We start from the raw sequence: 23,544 nt of genomic DNA on the forward strand, positions 1-23,544 counted from the left end.
TCAAAGAGGGAAGACTGAAAGTAAAATTGAATAACCTTTATGATTGAACTTTAGGCAATATCATAAGGAACACAGACAGTGCCTATAGAAACTCATCATGCCCTAACAACTTTACCTTTTGTCACGTTACACTCTGGCTAATACATTTTGAGCCGTATGTACACATATCCCTCAAAGTGAAAATAACATTAAAACATTTGTGAAAAATCTGTTTTGGTGATCAGCCCCTTAGAGAATACTATTAGAAACTCGCTTAGATACAACCAGTCAACTTCCAGATCGAACACCAGGCTATTTGCCCCACGTGACATCAGTTGTAGTGGTTTTGATTACTTCAGATCATTGCATGATACTACAATGAATTTACCATGGTTGGGAAAAGTGCTTTCAAAAGGCACAGGTTAGGAGAAGGCTACCAAAAGATTTGTACGGTACCACCATTGTGGATATGTTCGTAGCTGGTTCTGTTCTACTCTCCAAAGTCATTTTTCTTTAGCATGGAAAAGAGAGCAATAAATAGGTCTTGAATATGATCAAGTTGCAATGGACCTGTGGGAACAGTGCCACACAAAAAAGCTCTTACTATTCATCATGGAAAAGTTGACTTGTTTTTAGATGTTTTAATGATTAAATTTTATGAACATCCTTTCTGCAGACAGTTCAGTGGTCCCAGAGAGCTGCGGTAGGAAAGCGTTTTTATCAGTACTTCTTTGACATCACGTTGGATACATCCTGAAGTTTCCTTGATCTACCTGAAACATTTCTATTCACAGCATTATAATTCACTTAGAAGCCATTAATAGATGCACTTTGTAGGAGTGCAGTTGCTGACTGAAGACCACCTGTTGTTATTCAGTTTCTCAGACCCCACCTTTGTCATGTCAGTCAATGGATAGAGACCACCAAAGAATCTGATATTACTCTTGTATTGAGTGCAGCAATAATGCTGGAATGGCGCTGGCTTAGAAGTGTGTATCTGTAGCTGCAGTTTTGCTACCAGACAATAAAAAAAACCGGACATACAATAGCTTTATTGCGTGCCACAAATAACTTTCTGTTATCATGAGAAATCCCATCAGACTCACGCCATGCCTGTGCGTCATTTGCAAGTGGCAGGTGGTGGTTGCTTTTAAACCCAGCCTCTGTTAGGACACAAGTAGTGAAGGACAGCTGTGGCTATCAATAGAAGCACTTGTGATAACAGATAAGAGCCAAAATTAACCAGTCCCCAGTTCCAGAATTTCTACTTTACACATCATCATAATTATCCTGTACCTTGAAGAAATGCACTTCCATAGAACATAATTGTAATGGCACCATTTAAAAACCAGTGTTTGTTTTGGTTTTTTTTAAACATAAACAAATGATCCATTACAAGAGCAGACCTGACATGCTGTGTCCTGCTTTGTGGTGTTTAGGAATACTTATCTTTAATGTCCAATTATTCATTAAAAAAAATGTAGTATTGGCAAATTTCTATATTATAAATAAAATAAACCTACATTTACAAGAAAAAAAAATCTACCCGATCCTGTCACTCATTATTCCCCTATAACTAAACCCCATTTTATATAGTTCTAAAGAAAAGGTGTTTTTGGGACTAAACTAAATTTAGTCCCAAATACCAGACTTGTGTTCTGAAGACAGAGACCATTGTTATTTACACTGTATTTATTAAACAAGCACAGGAGTACACAGTTAGCACAAAGTGATGAATAACAACCTGTTTCAATTACACAGATGACAAAAAATGCAGCATAAAAATTTTTGGATATGAAAAGGAAACGTGGAGATCGAGGGACAGACAGACGGCGAGGAGTCTCACTGAGTACAATAAATGCAATCTACAAATGTTCTTTAATATATATGCTTTCACAATGATATAATATCAAAAATATATCAGTGGGTCTGAGACTGAATGAAAGAAAAAGCACATACAATGGCAAATATACAGTTTGTATGCACGTATTAAACAAATTCTTATATACAGCAAAAGTTCTGTGCCAAAAGAAGTCCTGAAGCTCACTGAGATTAAAACTCGGCGAGGAGAATATATATATTTTTTTCTTTTATTATTTTTCCAAAAATTTGAGTACCAGAGTAAGCTTGGGTATAGTCCAAGTGATAATATGAAGGAGTGCTTGCAGAAAGGATCATGCACTCCTGACAAAAAACTCTAAGTTCCTTTAATTATAGTGTTTGTATTTAAAAAAAAACTAATTATATATATATATATATATATATATATATATATATATATATATATATATATATATATATATATATATATATATATATATATATATATATATATATATATATATATATATATATAAAACAAATTGTTTTTTTTAACACACGCACCAGTATGTGATTTCCAGGATGCGATGGTCACATGTGAGAACCTGTGAATACAAACACAACATTTCAGTACGTTTTCTTTAGATGCAGGCAATGTGATATATAATAATCTTTTTTTTTTTTTTATTAATTCATGATGATTTAAAAAAAAAAGAGAGAAATTTCATTAAAAAATGTCTTATGCTGTTTTCTTTATTTAATTGTTTACTGTTATAAGCAGTGTTGGGGGTAACGCGTTACAAGTAACGTGCGTTACGTAATAATATTACTTTCCTGGAGTAACGAGTAAAGTTACTTTATAAATTTACACATTAATATCAGAGTTACTTTTTGAAAAAAGTAATGCGAGTTACTTTTCAGTTAAATTATTTTGCATAATAAAATAAATACTGAATTAAAATGAACGTAGTCACGTAGAATCGTGCACTCATACGTGCGAGCCGCGGGAACAGAAGCTGGTCAGAAGCGAAGATGGCAAACCAGAGAATTACATTACTGCGATGGAAGTATTCTTATTATTTTGAAATAGTCGAGGAAAAGGAGAAAGGAAGGAGAAAGGAATAATGGTTAAGTGTAGATTATGTGTGCAAAGGTGTGTGTGTGTGTGTGTGTGTGTGTGTGTGTGTGTGTATAATGTTGATATTATGCAATGTTGAATATATGGAAATGGAGACAGAAATATAGAAAACTTTTGCCGACGTTCCACAACTGCAGATCTACTGACTGCTCAGAATAAAAGTTTCCAGTGGGAGACACATGTACGACGCCATTACAGCGGAGAGAGAGAGCAAATTCACAGCTCATTTGCTCTTTGTGGGAAGATAAACTGCCACGGTCACTGATAATAGCGCAAACTTTGTAAAAGTGTTCAGAATGTTTCAAGCTGATGATGAAGCAGAGAATGATGTAGACGAGGACGAGGTCATATTTACGGAATTGCACGATGTTTTATGAGTTGACAGCGAAAGGGATGTTCTACCTCCACATCACCGGTGTGCAGCCCACACGTCTTTTGCCCTAATATAACTTATTTCTTAATGGCAACGATCTATATTACACCTGTAAGGCGTGAAAGAAATACAAGTAACGCAAAAGTAATATAACGCGTTACTTTCCTAAAAAGTAACTAAGTAACGTAATTAGTTACTTTTTTGGGAAGTAACTCAATATTGTAATAATGCAGAGGAAAGGCACTGAAAACGATCTTAAACGTAACAGGGTGTTAACATTTGCAGACGAATCAGAATCTTAGGGAGGACGAATTTAATTACTGACTTGTTCAGGCATATTTACAATCCAAATCATATGAAAACAGATTTCTGATCCATAAATCGCTTAAACCTATTTTCATTCTTGATAGTGAAATCCACCCTGTTCTGTAAATAGTAGTAGAGAAGTTTCAATGAAGAAAACAAACCTGTTCAAGGACTGTTCTGTCTCTGGACTTTTGAGCTTGTGTTACAACCAGAATCCTCGTTGTGACGTTTTCCAGATGACTGTACAGTGCTGCAGTGATGTCCCCGCCCTGGAAAAGACACAGACATTTCTACATAAGGTCTAAAAAGACTCAGTACAGAACACAGAAATTTAACTCCTTTCTTCAAAGAACATATAATACACAATCAAAGACAATTGAAAACTATAATTTGGGTCTTGAAGTCATTACCTTGTTGTAACACAGGACCAAGGATCTGCTGAGCTTCCTGTCTGTAACACACCATTCCACTACTGCTGCCAGAATAACCTAGAGACATTAAGCATCATTATAAACAAGCTGCACACTTTGGTGAGATTCCAATTCTCACATACGCTGAGTGGGTTAGAGCTGTAAAAAAAAATCTCAAAAGTCCTCTTAATCTCCATGGCCCTCCAGAGGCTCCCAGTATTACAATGCATTTAACATCTTTACAAATTACAGCAATATTGTTCATCACTTATTAACATCTTAGTCATGTTTGCAGTGGGTATATTCTCAATGATTGAATGAACATTTTTGAATAATACAGTCAGCCATTCATGGCACAGTGCTTAAAAACATGCAGACACAGTGCAGGAGTTTCAGTTCATCTTCACATCAAGCATCAGAATGTGGCCTCAGGGACTTTGATTGTAGCATTCAAGTTGGTGCCACATGAGCTGGTTTAAGTAAATCAGAAATGGCTAATGGTCGGGGATTCTGTGAAACCGAGGTAATGGATGTATAATCGCTCATTACAAGTGTGGTGAACAGGAATGCCTCTCAGAATGCTCGACATGGTGAACCTTGTGGTGGATGAACTACAACAGCAAAAAACCACGATTGGATCAGATATGAAGAGGAATCTAAGGCTAGAATGGGGAAAGGTTCACTAAATCTGTAAAAAAAAATAAAAAAAATAAAAAAATAAAAAACACTATCCCATTTTTTTTTTATCTTCGAATCTCCAGTTTTAATTCCACATATTATTTCTGCATTTTTATTTTTCTTCAGTGAGAACAGGATGTGATTTCAATGACTTGACCATGACCAGGTTATTAGAGCCAGAAATGTTTCACCTGTACAAGATTCTACATGATTTTTTTCTGTAATTAAGCCACATGATTTACATTTATACATTTATAACATTTGGCAGACCCAATCCAGAGCAACATTTATTTTATTTAGACTCTTGCACAAGGGCCCAAATGTAGCATACTGGGATTTGAACTAACAACCTTCCGATTAGACATCAAATGTCTTAACCAATGAGCTTAACTGCCCAATGATCTAGAAATTGTGTACAAGTGCTCGTAAAAAGGCTTGTTGGTAAATGTGTGTGTGGATGTTATGTACCTTGTTGTGTATTGCAACTAGGAGAATATACCATCATTCCACTGGTCCACTCCCCCTGAGAGTTAGCAGGCATCTGGAACCCTAAAGTAAAGTAAAGCAAAGACCGTCTGAGTTGTTGTATATGTTAAGTGCAATAAAAACAAAAATGTTTTAATAGATGGATTTGTTTTAATATGAATGTCAGTTTGTACAGTTACACAAATAAGTTACTCCAGCTTTCTGCAATTGTTAAAACAATTATAAACAATGGTTTCGTAATGGTAACCCCTAAAATGCACCAAAAACTGAGGTCGCCCAATTTAAAACAGAGAAAATGCCTGTTGTACTTTATGCTTGTACAGCAATACAATGCTGTGGTCCTAAATAATGTGTTATGCAAAACAAGTGCAGGAAGGCATCAGGCATTTAAGTATACCAGAGGATGCGGAAGTGCCCTGAGTGGCATCTGCACTGGGGATTCCCATCACGCTTGTCCCATCATGCTTTTCCCCGTTTCCGTTAGGGTTGGATGGCACCATTGCCAGCAGACCTAAAAGAATCAGGACTTGATTATGCCATAGGAAATCTGTTTTATTTCAGTCTGGAATGTTCATACTGTAATATAAATTTAGCACAAATTAAAAAGTATACACCAAAGAGACCTAATACAGTTAAATGTTTTAATCCTCTCCCTGAGATCAGACACTATATAGTTTACCAGTCATTTTCATTGTGAGATCGGACACTATATAGTTTACTAGTCATTTTCATCTTGAGATCAGACACAATGTAGTTTACCAGTATTTTCATCATGAAATCGGAAGTTTAATAGTAGTGTTCATCCTGAGATTGGACGCTATTTAGTTTACCAGTTATTTTTATTATGAGACCAGACACTATGCAGTTTCCAGTCATTTTCATCCTAAGATCAGATATGATGTAGTTATACTGTGTATATGTAGTCAGACTGAAAGTATGCCAGCAGCTTCATTAGTAAGCACAGACGTTTTCATCTCTGATGAAGATCTGTAGTTACTTTATTTGAAATACCTCCAAGTTATCCTAATAACTTCAAACATTTTAAGCATGTCTACTTTTAGTTTACATCATTAAGAGCAGACACTGTAAATTAATCATAAAAGCAACCAAGATTAGAGTAAAAACTCCAAAAGAAAGCTAATAATTGCTGTTCATGTCTCAAGCTACACTAACGAGACTTACCCAGGCCACGGTAACATGACAGCTGCTGGTAAATCTGCTTCATGCGCTCGATGTTGAGACGGCTAGCTTCTGCATGGTGCACCATAGGCTTTGGGTAGTGCACACCAATCACACACTTAGCTGACTTCTGCACACTTTCAGGGGCGTTCCATGGATCATAAATGTACTTTGCTGGAAATCCTCTGAGCACTGGTAAATACCGTCTACATGAGAAAGCGAAGCAAATTAGTTACATGTGCCTTTTAGAAAACTATTTATTCGAAATATTTATTTACAGAGACAATAATATCTTAAACAAACAAATCTTTTGATCCAACCCACCGTATGTAGTCCCCGTTGGGGTCGGTGCGGCGGCCGAAACCCACTGGGCAGTAGCAGTGGAAGAACTGCTGGAAGAAGGAGCTGCATGAGAGCCACATCCAGCTGCCTGCATTCACACTCCAGTCTGCGTCCAGCAACAGCTCCTCAAACACCTGGTACCATAACAGTGAACGTTGTATTGCAGCAATGACATAAGCTTGCAGTGACACCTACTGTGTAAAGCATGTCACTACACCTTATGGGGTTGTCATTCTGTATGTAGTTTCTCTCCAGTTAAAGACGTTAAAAAAGACAGCTTAAATACTAACGTCATACAGTTATTGTTAAAATGCACTGTAATTATATGTTTGCTTGGCTCTGAATTTTTTTCAGCTCATGTTTGCTTGGCTCTTTCCGGCTTAAAGGTATCGGGTGTAAACAATGGGCCTCATTTATCATGCGGTACAACCAGTCATGCAGACAAAAACCAAACTAAAACTAAATTATATAAATAAGGAAACTTATATGAGACTAATGATTGTAAAACTTTACTCTTTGATGGGTTTGAAATTGTACATATTGTAGAATATACAATATACAGATTACGTTGACTAGTTTAAAGTAATTATTACAATTACAGACACAAATCTAATGATTATTATTAATCTTATTGAAAATTATTTCAGCAGACTAGCTATTGAATTTAGGGGAGGAAAAAAAAGTAGTAGGGAAGTAGAAGGCTTGTTTTGAACATAACGCTAATTTAAAACTACTTTAATTTTATTTGGGTGGTACTTCGTAAGGATATCTGCTATCTAGAGCCTTCTGAAGGAGGAAATGAGCTTGCCAGTGATTTAGGAGGTGCCACTGGTGCTCAGCAACGCACCACCAGCTTCAAACCGTGCGCACCTGCACATTCAGATTCTGCAGAGTTTAATCAAAGGCGCATCTGTTCTGACTGGAATAATACGGATCATTATGATTAATGGTGATAATAGATGACCAGTAATTGCATAGCACTCTGTTGCAGCGATTGCTTAGATTCAGGCAGAGTTCAGCTGATACAGTATGTGTGTCAAAACCAAAGTGCACATATACTGGTTTGTAGCTGGAAGCTGGAAATATAAATTGTAGCCTAAATTGTTTTACTTTAAAATAGATAACTTTTATTGAATTAGTGGATGACTAACAGTAAACAAAAGATCAGTACTTAAGACACAGTACCTTCATGCCCTCCTCCCAGCTGACCCACAAGTCTCCACGTGTGAGAAAGCAGGCCACGGCGTGCCGCGCCAGGTGGTGAATCCACCCCTCCTGCCTCAGCTGGGTCATGATGGCGTCGATCCAGGGGAAGCCTGTCCTGCCCTCGGCCCACTTGGCAAGTGCCTCTGGGTTGCGGTCCCATGGGATTTGCACGCATATAGGGTTGCCCTCCATTTTGTCAAAGCGTGGATTGTTGGTTGCCGCTGTATAGAAGAACTCGCGCCACAACAGCTGGCCATAGAGCGAGAGAGGTGGCGAGCTGTTCTTCTTTACCTGAGGGATGCACACGGGAGAGGTATCTGCCTGGATTAGTGTGACCCCAGAAATAGCTTAAGAGTGGTATTTTGATTATCGTAAGTTTTACTGATCTACAATAAAGAGACAGGTTCTTTTACCTTCTTGTAAAGGTCTGTGAGTTTAAAGTAGAAGAGTCGACACGAGAGGCAGCCAAACCTCAAGTAAGGACTGAGGCCAGTAGGACTAGCCAGCAGTGAGTTGGCGTTCATTCGGGGACGCTCAAAGTTGGCCACCCATGCCTGGAAGCATCGTTATAGATTAGTGACCATTTGTAAAACTGTGCCAAACTGCATAATTTATATAAATTTTGATCTTTATTTGAATGGTACAATTTATATGGAAAAGATTATGTCTGACTGTTAAAAAAAACTAAAACATTCATTTCTGACCTTTCTCTCCAGATGCCTCTCGAGTCGTGTAAGGGCCTCAGTCTCTCCCCCAGGCCACACAGCTGAGGACAGACCTTCTGTGTCAAAACCTGGACACAACATTAAAAAACAAGCTACTGAGCATTTACAATTATTTGTCACAACACAGCATTTTAAAATATCTTTACACGTGTACAAACAATTTGTTAAGATGGATTGTTGGAAAACAAAATATCTGATGTTAACTGTGTGAATGACGTGCTGCATGTGAGGCAGTGAATCAGGATCTTCTATAAGCTCTTGCATGAAAGATTTGACAACCAGGAAACCAATTGGGAATCAATTCCTGAAGTAAGCAAATTGAACAAAAATGGTGAACGAATTAGAATATGAAGAAACTCACCGAGCTCTTCCAGGGAAGGAACACCAAACTTTTCGTCATGATCATCAGAAAGAGGAGTGGTGCGAGAGCCCATGACTTCTGCTGTGATGGCCTCGGCGGGAGTCTCCACCGCCTCCATTCTGCTGATGAGGGTCTGGAAGCGCTTGTAGGTGAGTGGAGACTGGCCACCATTGAGCTCGATGATCCTGAAAGTGTGAGATAGTAGAGTGAGAATAAAGTGTGAGAATAATAGATTGTGGGAAAAATTATGAAATCTGTTAAAATTCTCCATTGTATCAATTTCCGATACAGCAGTGACCTCATTGTGGTAGTGATTGACCATTGCCAGGGTACATACTTGTCCAGATCATAGAGTGTGTGGGAGATCCGTACTGTCACCTCCACTCCGGCCTCACTGGCCAGCTTTTGAATGGCTGCATCTCGCTCTTTCCCAAACGGCTCAGAGTCGTACTCATAAGACAGCCGGGTGATGTTCCACTCCTGAGTGGGGATCAAGAGAACATTATTAGCATTAACAAGACAAACAAAGGCTATGAACAGAGAGTAAACTCCTGTGAAAACAAACTTGGAAAATGCTGGATGTAGCGAGACTGGAAGGTAAAACGAAACTGGTTTAAAAAGAAACATAATGGCGATGATCTGTTGGTTTTGTTTAGGACCTGGCTAGAGGGCTAATGAACACAGTTCAAAATTAATAGAACATTTACTGTAGTATTTTAGGCATTTTAGCATTTAGCACTGATCAAATTATTAAAAACTAAACAGACTTATTGTTACATAGAAGGAAGTGCAAAAAATAAATGTAATTACATAGTAATTGTAAATGTAATTAAATGTAATTAGTCAATTACTGCATTTGTACCTTCATTATCACAAGGTTATAAAATGGCCAAACAATGTAGGCCAAGACATTAATTATTCAAAAATCTAAATAAGATGAGTTTAAAAGTTTATTTCTCCCATTCTGAAAGCCATTCTTTATCCCATTCCCAAAGTATTTACTTTAAGGTTCTATAAACTGACATCGCTTACTACATTAACAAACCGCAAACCTGAATAAATCAAAATCATCATTAATAAATAATTCTGACAAACAAGCAAAGTAAGTTAACACGTATTATTAAATGTAATTTATTTAAATATACATTTAAATATTCAGGATTTAAACATAAATTAACATAAATGTAGATCATGTTTATTGCTGTTATTAATAAAACCCCACCTTTGCCAGAAAGTAACTATAATTATGTTAGATAAGGTGTTGGTTCATGTTGGTTGTTGTGGGCTTTTTTTTGGTTTACTATCGGAAAAAGAAAAAACTTTACACGTTAGTAATTTAGTTAATATCATGTGACGTATTAATCCTGAAGTTTATTCATATTATGAACTACTGAAATAGATTACAATATATTTTAAGCATGTAATAACCTTTCTTTTATAACTTTTTTGGAACCGTCTCAAAATTCAAGTTTTACTTGTCATATGCTCAATGTAATTCTTAAGTGAGGCTCCAGGCAAATTACAGCAATATTAAATATTAAACATCAAACAATATAAAAATACAATGGTGTCTCTGTGTATGTAATTGTATTTATATATGTGTGTAATTATATATATATATATATATATATATATATATATATATTAAATGAATTATATGAATGTCTGAGCAGCATCTGGATTCTCAAAGTTCACTAACTGCACATTCATTATGATGCATCTGTTTTTTTCAGTTCTGCCAGACTGCTTGTTCAGTTTTTATAAAATCTTTTTTAATATGTCCGTTATAAATCTGTCTTCTGCGCATCAGGTCTGGAAACAAATATTTTTCCAAATGGAAAAAGTTCGCTTTTGAATGTCGTGTTTAAGGCGTGTTTACTGTGTTGTCATCGTACCTTGAAGAGCCGAGGGAAAACATCAGTTGGCTGGCCCCGGATTACAAACAACCGGGAGTTTAGCTTGCGAAGGCTGGTGTCCAAGTCCTCCAGACACTGTAGTAAAAACCTGCACAGAATAACATGATATACAGTATGCAAGAGTTATTGAGGAAGTCTTCTGGATTCTAAACATTCATGCCAAAGCATTTATAAAAGATTTAAACTAGACTCACTGATGGTTCTGTGTTTAAGAGATTGACTAACAGTGAGTTATATTACATCAGCATGGTGTCAGTAACATTAGTACTCCGTATTACGCAAAAATCTTAACTGAAAATATGCAGCACGAGTGTTATGTAAGCAAACCATTCTTATATAAAGGTCAGTGAAACATCTCTCTGCTTTTCACAGACCCGGACCTGAACAAAAAAACTTTGACATCACACTCTTTTGTTTCAGCAATGCCTTAAAAGGTATTTGCACAAATGTGCCTTATTTATTTTCATTTACTGTTTTAAATCTTAAAGTAGATTTAAACACACTGAACCCTGTATTCCATGTTTTTATTCCATGCCCAAGTCCTGCATATCACTTCCCTGGACATTTTCAGCATTTAATATACAATCTACTAAATAACTGGCTTTTGTAAAGCAGAAGGGTTTTACCTGTACTATTTAGGTACCTGGTGAACACACATGACATTTAAATTTAACACAGTTCTCCACTTCTCCACACATTTAACACACACATTACTCATCACAATCCAGTCCACCATCATTTATTTATAATTATTTATAATTGACCATATTACACTGTTTACATGCTGTTTTTTGCACTGCATTGTGTTTGTTTATATTTACTCTCAGTTATAGTTTTTACAGTTCTCGTTGCACAGTACTGTATATTCAGTATACAGTAGGTTTACTGAACAGCGCTATCTTGGGTTATGTGTTTTGTCTTGTGTTGTCTGTCTGTACCGTTTTTCGTCTGCACTGTTTGCACTAGGTTGCACTCAATGCACTTTATGTAGCTTTTTGTTATGTAGCTTCATGTTGTGTGTTGTAGCTCTATGTTGTTTAGTGTAGCACCGGGTTCTGGAGAAACGTTGTCTCGTTTTTACTGTGTACCACTGTGTATAGTAGAAATGACAAAAGCCACTTGACTTGACAACAGCCTTCAGACTCAGTTTCAGATTCAAATTAGCATTTTTGGGGGGAATGCTGATATTTGACCAAACTGTTAATAGCAATGGACCTTCATAAAGCAAATGATTATATCACCATGAACTAAGATGGCCCCTTTAGGTCATATCCCATAATGGCTTCTGACCAAATTTTAACTGATCTAGCATAATCAGTAATGTTTTAGGAGATTCCTAAAATCAATATTTCATTACATGAGGAGTTTGCATTCACAAATTTAGTAAATAGTTTATAGACTACACACTTGCCATTGAATGACCGTTTATAGCTGCTAGAACTACTCTAAATTATAGCAAAATCTTCTGTAATACTAAACATACAAATGGATTTTGCATTTTTTAAATTAAAACCAAAATGTTATACTGTGATAGATGCGAATATAAATATTTCAATAATATAACAGAAACCGTCTGTAATCCAGAATATGTTCATATACATCGTTGCTTCAGGATAGTCCTGTCCGGTTGCTAAACTCCGCCCCTTTACTCTTCAATTCAGGCAGTTGCGGGCGGTAAAATACTCTTTGTTTCTTTTTCATTTATATTTAAAAAAGAAGCGAGTGAAACTAAAAAAGCAGGGTAGCGAGAAGAAGCAGTCAGTGCATTGAAAATAAAACTAATCTGAATCAGCTATATATATGGTTAAAATGACAATAAAAGAGTCTTAAATAGAAAACAAAACAAAATAAAACAACAAGATGGGATATGCAAAGAATTCATTGCACTGCGCTGTAGTGTATATGTGACAAGTAGTTCTCTTCTTTCTTTCCTATTTAGTGCAATTTGGTGAGATTGCACTCGCTACATTATATTACACGACAGCATGGCTTAAATTCTCAAATCTGATTGGTTAGAAAATTTATTTTATATAATAGCACTTCTGACAGAATCTAAATGGCAGGTTTATATAAATGGCATGTATCCTAATGTATCCTAACTGTTTTTTTTTTTGTTTTTTTTTAAATAGTCAAAAGCTTGGAAATGCATTTCTAACTTGCTGCTTTAAGGTTCTGGATTATTAAACCCACATACATACACAAACATGAACACAAACAAGAGGACTGATGGTTCGAACTCCTGTTGCCCACATTAACCGAAGAGTATTTTCTAACCGAGTCACACCCACAGACACAAGTCAGAGACATGAATTATTGCTGTTGCCAGGTAACGAGCTCAGTAGTGGTCTGTATTATCCTGGTAATAACAGGGTACATGGTGGGTGAGAGTAAACCAGAAAATCCATGTCTTTCTTGCACATATTACTCAATTTTTCAAACCAAATCTGAAGTACAACAGTAAAACATTTCAATCATATCTACATTATTCTACAGTATTTATTGGCACCCTGTGTGAGAATGAGCAGCAACTAATATTAACTGTGCACTACTGTACACTTCATATTCTACTATAATATATAAGCGCTGTATATCTGAAGCCTCCCATAGAAGAAAAATAAATGCACTGTAAAATGTTGAGAAAGCTATAGAAGACTATTAAGATGTCTTTCCCACATTTCGTTTTGTGAACAATCCCTCTTCAATCCCGATCATAAAACAAGATGAAGGCTAACGCATGCTTCTGTGAAACCGGCTGCCAGAATGTGCCACAGAGAAATATACCGAACTGCAACAAAATAATCTGCCCATTAAACAAATGGCTGTGAGAGTTTTAGGATTCAAACGTGTGATTTCTCAGAAAAGGCTCTAAACTACAGCCATGTCTCAAACTCTGGGCAGAGGTAATCAGGTTTTATTTGCTTGTGTGTCCACTACTGGGAGAAATGCAAACTGTTTCAAACTTTTCTACTTTTTATTACAGCAATAACTGGGTATTATGAGGCATCTGTTTCTTTTATAGTGGAGCTTTGGATTCCCACAATCTTATATTAATGGCCTTTTCCAAGAAGCTGAGACACAAGTCAAAGTCAAAAGAACTGATTTTATCATTCATTTTATAGACGGATAACAATTTTATTGCATTTGTTTGAAGTACCATTAGGTTTACTTATTTATAGGTAGATTTCTCAACCCACGCAATTGAACAATTTGCCAATTACGAACGGATAGCTTCATACACACGACACGCAATACCAGATTAGACCAATTAGACTGGTAAAACTTTCTTAAAAACAGTTCAACATGTCAAATCTTGTGGTAGTTTCAGTGATTTAAAGGCCGTCTACACACTGCTCATTTAAAGCTTATATACTATGATTAAGAAGAGATCACTAGCATGTTCAGGATATTAGAGAGACATTAATCACCACATGTAGAATGCACATGAATACATGTTAAAAAAAAATAAATAAAAAAAATAAAAAAATTCAAAGTACAGATTGTGTGTCAGCAGTCCTTAACAGTTTTCATCAACAGTGAATAAAACTGTTCATGTACATGGCATTAGTTTTGATTACACTTTTGGCTCGTTCATTAAATATATGATATAAACTTACTTTCCGCTTCTCCCATTAGGGGTCGCCACAGCGGATCCTCCGCATGTTAGATTCGGCACATGTTTTTACGCTGGATGCCCTTCCTAACGCAACCCTCCCCAATTTATCCGGGCTTGGGACCAGCACTAAGAGTGGCTGGAGTTGGTTCCCTGACCGGGGATCGAACCCGGGCCGCAGCGGTGAGAGCGCCGCATCCTAACCACTAGACCACCAGGGAACCCCCCATTAAATATATGATATAATAAAAAAATTATTAGTACAATTCTTAGGAATTAGAAAGTTTGTGGAAAAAGAGAGCATAAAGTATCTCTACTTACTGTTATAGAAAAGATCCCTGTTTTGTACAGTGAGATCAGACTGATCAGTGAATGCTGAACAGTAAGTAGGTCACTGGGGGAATCAGTCACTTCCATTACTATTGCCCCTTCATGTCACACTGACCCACTTCTACAGGTTGTACAATAGATACACAAGGTGACGATACTACAGATCATGATGTTATATAACCAAGATACATAAGACTCATCAGCCACACCCACACTCACATGTGACCAAACAAACTCTCTGGAAGCTTCTGGAAAAGCATGTTTTAAAAACCCAGACCAGGTGATAAAAAAAAAAAAAAACAGTAAAATGATCAGTGATATTGTTCTTATGTGGCTCCTATCACGATTGTCTGAATCAGTACATTGGACATTTCTAGTGAAATTTGTCCCAAACGATTCCAAGGACCCAGACCGGGTGTTGTTTTGGTTGCAGTGAAATTGCAATGCCTGAATGCAGTCAAATGATCAATATTTTCATGTCATTGACTTTGCTGCTATACTTTATCATTATTTTTCCAAGTAGCAAATGTAATGACTTTCTGAACAGATTACTGCAGTCGATATATAACTCTCTACCTCATTGTGGAGCTGATATGAGTTGAGTAAACACACACTGTTAACTAACCACTATTTGTGCAATACCAAAACTGAGTTGCAATTGGGCTGGTCATTATTCCCAACAACCAAATACTAAGATCTCTGTGCAACATTGTTTGCCACTGACCAATAAGTAATAACAATAGATTTTATTTCTAGGAAAATAAAGAGATCTATCTATCTATCTATCTATCTATCTATCTATCTATCTATCTATCTATCTATCTATCATTATAATGTCTTCTACAACTAATAACTTATCTCTATTGTTTCCCAACCTCCAATCACTATTTACCACTGTTTCCAAGAACCAATTATTGATCATTGTAAGTCTTATTCACAGACATCTTTGCTATAAAATTATTTTTTTCTGTTTTATATATAATAAATAAAACTGATTTATTCAATCTGTTTACAGGTGGTCACTTGTTGCTCTATACTTCAAATGTTATCACTCTGGTGGACCAAAGACAAACTCATTCTTTAAAAACCAAGGTATAATTTATAATTTTACATTATTATAAAACTTTATAGTAGTTTATGTAACACATTTTGAAATGCAACTCATCTATGAAGATTCAGTAGATATGCAAATCAGTAAGTAACCTACAGTGACCCTCAAGTGACCCATAGTGATCTATAGTGACCTATGAAGACTTATAGTGACCTATACTAACCTATAGGGGCCTACAGTAGTTTATAGTGATCTATACTAACCTATAGGGGGCCCACATTAGCTTATAAGGACTAGTAGTGACCTATACTAACATATAGGGGCCTATAGTAGCTAATATTGGCCTATAGTGACTAGTAGTGACCTATAATAACCTATAGGGGGCCCACATTAGATAATCGTGACTAGTAGTGACCTATACTAACCTATAGGGGCCCACATTAGCTTATAGTGACCTATACTAACCTATAGGGGCCTACAGTAGCTTATAGTGGCCTATAGGGACTCATAAAGACCTAGAGTGACCTACAGTGGTCTAAAATGACCCATAGTAACGCAGTTAGAGTGTACACACAGCTCCCATACCTCCACCTGTTGATTCCGACGTTAGACGATCCAGCAAACCAGGGGTCGAGGATGTACACACAGCGCACACTGTCCGCTCCCCGGATGGATTCTTGGAGGGAAGGATTGTCGTGGAGCCGCAAGCCCTTCCTGAACCAGTGGATTGTATTTACGACCATTACTTCACCGGACAATCTCTTTAAATGTTAATATTCGAGGTGTCAAAACTTCTCAAAAAAGTCTGTGCAGTGCAAAAAAAAAAATGGATGGTTTAATAACGGTTTATGCAAATCGCCCTAAAAAGTAAAAATGTGTAAAAAGTGTAAATTGTTGAAAAATAAAATTATCCTTGCTCTAACAAAACACTCGCCATTATGTCAAAGCTTTTAGACACTGGCCTCAGCTGAACCATTGGGATACGAGAGTGCGTAGAACAGGCGCGCAGCTGTATACACGGCAGGCTTTAGGACCGAGCTGTACGCTGTACTCCCCTGTTGTATAACTTGTTTTTTTTTATTATTATTATTTCTAAACCATACAAATAAGATAATAAAATAAGGTAACAGGCGATCAGTTCTGTTACCAGTAGCTGCTTTTGGACAAAATAATGAATCGTGTGTGTTTAGTTGATTAAAATCAAATCCTCACACTCTTTCCCTTGCTACGCCAGCACGCTCTCCGAAACGGTAACGGTTACGTAAATAGTAATAGTCGCAGAAGACTCAGTTCCGACGCCCTAAACGGATGAAGTCGGTGTCCAGTGAGGCACGAAAAAATATAGAAAAATCCTCCGAATCAATCTCGGCGTGTATTTCTATTTACTGCATCCAGCTGTAAAACGTTGTATTTGTCTCTCCTACGTTGACGCTAGAGCGCACTTTTTGCCCACGTAACTCCCTCGCTCCACCCAGACTAACGCGCACGTGGACCACACGGCTTCTAATTGGCTACTCCGCACCCTGACGTCACTAATCCCAAAGTCACGTTCTTCTAGTGTGATTGTAATAGTCTGTTGTATTTTCCCACTTTAATGATTAACCCGCCCCTAAAACAACTCATATAACAAATATGAATAATACAACTTATTTCACATATTACAATTGATTAATATACGCGTTTTAACGCTCTTTCAACAAATGGTTGCGCGAGCTCTCTCGACGTTGATAGGCTGTAGCCAAAGTCCCCGGATGAGCACATGCCATCAGGCATGAACGAAGAAGGAAGCGCCGTGCTGCGCATGCGCTGGAGCGACGTGCGCGTTCTCTGCGCTCGTAAACGACGAGTTGCGCGTTACGCGTTTACGTTTACGCGTCAGTGTGAAGAGTTTGTCTAGTTTATGTGACTTTATTCTCAAGGTTAACGTTTCATCACAGAGTATAATAATAGTATTATGTCGTGCTAAAACACGACTGGAAAGTATTGAGTTTAAATCTCAGCACCACCCACCGAGCTGCTCCTTTTGGACCCTTCAGAAAGGCCCCTAACCCTCATCGCAAAGTTGTATAACTAAGATTGTAGGTCACTATGAATAAGGCCGTCTGCCAAATGCCATAAATGTAAATAAATCAAGGCTCCAGTTTCTTCTTGCTGAACAAGACCACGAGGCATCAACTAGCTCTATGCTAATTTCTAAATATACTGTAAATATCGTACTTCTTTTCAGCGACGTTTCCAAACTTATTTGTCATCTGAACATTATTTTTAGCCGTGTTTCCCTGGAGAAGTTAAGCAGGTTCACATTAAGTGAATGTTTTACTCCTTGTTTTATTTTTAAGGTTTGTTAAGTTATTGACATCGTTTTCATCTCGAATTGCTCCTTTAATGTTTACAACCCTGCCTCATCTCATTTAGTTTCAATGCCAGGCTTTCTTTTCTTGCTTCAAATGAGCTGCAGTCGATTGGTAATAATAGTCTTTATTAAGTTTATTAAATATTAATAATGAATAGATGAGTGTTTTAGACACGGTTGGCATTGGCGTTATTTGCATGTATTCACTCGCTTCTCCAGGGACAAGTAGGCTGCATTTTCACTGGCATACAAGTAAGAGCTCAGGCACATTTTGAGGGAATTGGCATCTTCATGAATCTTTAGGCTTTTCATGTGAAACCATCACCAGCTGTACAAAGTGGTCTTTAAATGGAGAGAACTCAATTCAGAGGTAAACCATTGGGATAAATCAAGCAGATCTGAAATGAGGGAAGAGACAGAATCACTGGTCACTGGTACCTCAGGGGCATGTTTAACTCAACAAATCAAGCGAGAGAGATAGATAAATAGAAAGAGAGAGAGAGAGAGAGAGAGAGAGAGAGAGAGAGAGAGAGAGAGGGAGAGTAGCTGGGTGAAGAAGACAGAGAAATAAGGAATATGTATCCTTATAGTGACACAAATTATTATTTCTTTATTAAAAATAAGAATATAAATGAAAGAATCATTTGTATTGGTTTTTGGTACGGTTTGTTATCAGCATGAGAGCAATGAGATGTAAATGAGTGTTCATTAATAGGAAGCATTTATATATTTTTTGTACTTTCACACCCTTTCATCATTTGCCTTGAGACACAATCCAAGAATACTTACTATTGGAGTAGCCCATACATATACAGTACCTTTAAGGTATCACATTTTATTTACATCATTTGAATGGACGGGTGAACCATCCACAGCACCGAGTCTGACTCTGGCTATGGGTCTGGGTCTGGGTCGGCTTATTTAATATGTTATAAAAAAAAAAAAAAAGTGCAAACCCTAAATTAGACAATTAACTACTATCAAATGTATTAAGTCTAATAATATTGCCGTTTGGAATCAGACGTCTGTTCTTGTTAAAAAAAAAAAAAAAAAAAAGGGAAAACTAAGTTAATGAATAAATAAATACTACTACTATGGTGTCCACACATCTCTGCACTGCTATAGCCTTTTATATTTATTCACTGTTCATATGCTTACATATATACATATGCTACATATTTATCGCACTATTTGCACAATTGCTACTTTTTGCACTTCTGGTAGATGCCCAACTGCATTTCGTTGCTGTGTATCTGTACTATGCAATGACAATAAAGTTCTATCTATCTATCTATCTATCTATCTATCTATCTATCTATCTATCTATCTATCTATCTATCTATCTATCTATCTATCTATCTATCTATCTACTGCTACTACCATCAATAATAATAATAATAATAATAATAATAATAATAATAATAATAATAATAATAATAATAATAATAATAATAATATTTACCAAGGTTTTATGGGTGTGAAGTTCTGAAATTAATAAAAACCCTCAGGTTCCAATAAATAAACAAATTATTTCCCACATAACAATGGGCCTTATTTTCGAGGCGTGTTGGACTTGGCATACACACTCGCCTGCATTACCGCTGTTGGCCACATGTGGGAAGCAAACGTATATTACAAGCGCATTACGTCTAAATTTAATTTCTACTTTAACATAAATGCTCTCTATACTTGAGCCTTCTTCAGCCCAGACATAAAACAGGACTAGATTAGTACATGATTAGTGCAGGTTTTTGTTGAAACCTGAAAACTGGATAAATCATAACTTACAACCCCTATAGTGAAAGTGGCAGGTCAACTGGTTAATGCTCTGGGTTCCTGATCAGAAGTTTCAGTGGGTCAAGCCCCAGAATTGCAAATCCGACGCTCTGGGGCCCTTGAGCAAGGTCCTTAACTCCCTGTGCTCCAGTGGCGCTGGGTCATGGCTGACTCCGTCGCTCTGACCCCAGCTTCCTTGCATCGCTTGAATATGCGAATAAGTATTTCACAGTGATGCAATGTAAATGTGACAAGTAAAAAGCACCTTGGAAAAAATCTATTTTAGATATAAGTACATTGGCTAAATTATAATAATAATATAAATGATAATATAAACCTAAATATTTATATAGCTGTGTAGGTTTGTTATGATTTTTTTGAATCTTTTTGACAGCATGCAATGTTGAGATAATGCTTAATATTATCAAGCATTTATATTTCATCAGTACTTTCAGACACTTTCATCATCTGCAATGAGACACAATCTGAGAATACTCCAAGTGTAAGGTGAGGGTTACGTAAAAATTGCAACAACTTTGTGTCTTAACTACTTTGCCTTCAATGTAGCCAATACATATACATCTAATAAATCACATTTTCTTTAACATGGCTCCACGTGGATAATGTGTGTGTGTGTGTGTGTGTGTGTGTGTGTGTGTGTGTGTGTGTGTGTGTGTGTGTGTGTGTGTGTGTGTGTGTATATCCTTCCTGATTAAGAGATGCCACCAGGATGCATTTAAGACGAGGGCAAGCTGGCAGATGCATTTTGATGCTTTGGGTCCAGGCTTTCATGTGGGTGTTACTTTGACAAGTGTTTTCCTTTATGGTAACATTATTTTCTAATTGCAGTGTCTTCTTTCAAAAGAAATGATCAAATAAACAAAATCAGGAATGGTTTGAGGAGTATGAGGGAAGTGTTGTCTCAGATCTTTTTCAGATCTCAACCTGATTGAGAATCTGTGGGATGTGCTGGACAAACAAATCCAATCCAAGGAGGCCCCAACCTGTAACTTTTCATACTTAAAGGATCTGCTGCTCACATCTTTTGTGCCAGATACCACAAAATACCAGAGGTAATCGACAGGTCAGAGCTATTTTGGTAGCACAAGGTGTGTTTTAGTGCGTGCGTGTGTGTGTGTGCGTGCGTGTGTGTGTGTGTGTGCGTGTGTGCTCGCGTTTGACTTGTCTGTTTGGTATTTAATTCCGAAATTAACATACCCATATCTATTTGTTTTGATGTGTATTTTGTGTTCATTTACAGAATATCCCCATTACTGCTCACTCAGACATTTATTCTCATCGCATCATTATGCAATTCCTGTAAAATCTTTTTAATAGGTCATAATGACCGAAATGTTAATTAGTAAGTCTAGGTGTGCCACTGCATTTGCATAATGATGCTTTGTGCTTTGCTAGAAGAATAAAAGTAACTCTGTCACAAACATAACTACATTCTATAAGACACTGTGATGTTTCCAAAGCAACCAGAAGATCATGCAGCAGTAACTCAACAAAAAGGCAGGATGTCTGTATCCCAGCTAGCTACTACTCTCTGCAGACAATACATGTACTCAACAAATCACAAATTAAATGGTAAGCAATTGAGCGCACAACTGAAATATTTATGCAGTGTAGCCACTGTGCTGCTTGCTAATGAGCAGTTACAATCAACTCAAGCAATTGGCTATACAATTAGAAATATATATATATATATATATATATATATATATATATATATATATATATATATATATATATATATATATATATATATATGCCACACCTCTTAATAGGCATATACATAAATTTTTTACCAAATTGTAATGATAAACCACTGCATGAAGATTAGAATAATGATAACATTGTTTTGCATTTGATAAAAGTGATGATCAGAAAATTATATCAGAGTAATACTAAAAATGACACCAAGGATTGACAAAATGATCCTCAGTGAACTAAAAACATATTCAGGGTAAAGAATTAAATAAATCAGCTACATGCTACTAAATGAAACAGCTAATAGGTAAGGGTGATTTCTATGGGGTGTCCTGGTGCCCTTATCAATTTATGATTTTAATGAAATTGAATTCCAAATGTAATGAGATGATATTTCATGAGATTTTATGTGCAGGTGCTGTGGATAAGGAGATGGCTAGTGGCATCCTAAGGATATTCATAAGGCAAGGCATTTTGTACCACGGCAAGAACTCTGACCCATGCCATGTTACTCTCAGCCGGACATATGCGCTTCCTCATGCAAAGTGCATCTGACTTCAAAAAGTTATCCGACTACTAAAGCTGTAGCTCATCATGCCAGCTAACGATGTTAAAAACTGCATCTCTATGTGAAGAGCAAATTGTGGTCTAAAAGCCAGTATGAAGTGGTCAATCACAGACATGTCAAAAAGCGTGGGGATAAAGATAATTCAGAAGTTCAATAACTGAGAAAATGTGTTGATAAATGTGGTTCTTATTAAATAAACACTCCAGCATCTGAACAAGTAAATGTCATGAAGAGCATAGTGATATTTAGTAATTGGTTTGTGATGGTGTACTGAAAAAGCCATGTATAAAAGTGTACAATCAGACTGTATTTTATTTTGTGTTCATGTATGTAAAAATTGTAGAATATCTTTTTTTAAACATTAGGAAAAATGTATGTATGTATTTCTGGTGAATATGCTGTCACCTTGATGTATAAAACTCAGTATTTAAAAATGTCACTATGGTAAAATTACCCTTTTACATATTGACACTACCTACTGTATAAAGTGCAGAGCAACATGCATGGTGCTATTAAACACTTGGTTAAACAATTCCAGCTGCCAACTATGTAGCGTTTTAATCAAATCAAAGACATTTGTAGTTGCACTTGCTAATTAATTGACTTTTTTTCAGCTGTCTTGCCACTTCTTGTGAGTTTTTGCTGAATATATATATAAAGTATACATTTTTATAATTAAACTAAGAATAGTATTACAGTTCTAATCAATGTGAAACCAAATAGACTAATACGCAGCACTGAGAAGGATTCTGCTTACATTCTGTTTCTCATTTAAGACTATTAGCTTATACTTCTAGACATCAATCTGTTCCATGGGACATTGAAATGACATTGAATCCAAACAAAGTAACCGAATTCTTTAAAATTCAACAATGAATGTGTTAGGGATCCACCAGCCACACCTTCACTCAACCCACCTATCACTCTAAGCAGCTCTCCTACGTACTAATCATCTACACCTGGAGCTCATCAGCCTCCAGGCTATATAACCACCGTTCCTCACCAAGCACATTGTCCGTTCTACAGTTTAGGCTGGCGAACATTACTGGACTACCCAAACTAGAGAGTTTGGTTTCACAGCATCGGGACTCTATTTAGCTCTTTGAGCTTCTGTCTACTCGTTGTGTCTACCAGGATTTGCTACATCCAGATCTTGTCTCTGGTTTGCCGTTTTCTGCTTTTGTCCTGTGATTATTCATTAAAACTTTGTTTACTGCACT

General features: G+C 36.7%; 1 protein-coding gene across 1 annotated transcript; it reads right to left on the minus strand.

Annotated features, from left to right (window-relative positions):
• Positions 1 to 2,306: 2,306 nt before the first annotated feature.
• cry1a (cryptochrome circadian regulator 1a) lies at positions 2,307 to 17,510 on the minus strand. The gene is made up of 14 exons (XM_083527830.1): positions 16,497 to 17,510; positions 10,900 to 11,008; positions 9,342 to 9,484; positions 9,005 to 9,189; positions 8,623 to 8,711; positions 8,332 to 8,472; positions 7,898 to 8,209; positions 6,695 to 6,846; positions 6,374 to 6,576; positions 5,589 to 5,702; positions 5,174 to 5,254; positions 4,028 to 4,105; positions 3,779 to 3,886; positions 2,307 to 2,405 (listed from the first exon to the last, which is right to left on the minus strand). The coding sequence occupies exons 1-13, from the start codon at positions 16,652 to 16,654 to the stop codon at positions 3,783 to 3,785; spliced, it is 1,869 nt and encodes a 622-aa protein (XP_083383956.1). The 5' UTR covers positions 16,655 to 17,510; the 3' UTR covers positions 2,307 to 2,405; positions 3,779 to 3,782.
• Between the last annotated feature and the right edge of the window lie 6,034 nt (positions 17,511 to 23,544).

This window comes from Silurus aristotelis (genome assembly GCF_946808225.1).
Source record: "Silurus aristotelis genome assembly, chromosome: 24".
Taxonomy (NCBI): Eukaryota; Metazoa; Chordata; class Actinopteri; order Siluriformes; family Siluridae; genus Silurus; species Silurus aristotelis.

Excerpts from the sequence above, each read along its gene's own strand:
- cry1a (XM_083527830.1), bottom strand. The coding sequence starts at position 16,654 with ATGGTCGTAAATACAATCCACTGGTTCAGGAAGGGCTTGCGGCTCCAC. Across the intron at positions 8,712-9,004 it reads TCCTTCCCTGGAAGAGCTCG|GTTTTGACACAGAAGGTCTG; the intron begins GTGAGTTTCTTC and ends TGTTGTGTCCAG. Across the intron at positions 5,703-6,373 it reads GTCATGTTACCGTGGCCTGG|GTCTGCTGGCAATGGTGCCA; the intron begins GTAAGTCTCGTT and ends TGATTCTTTTAG.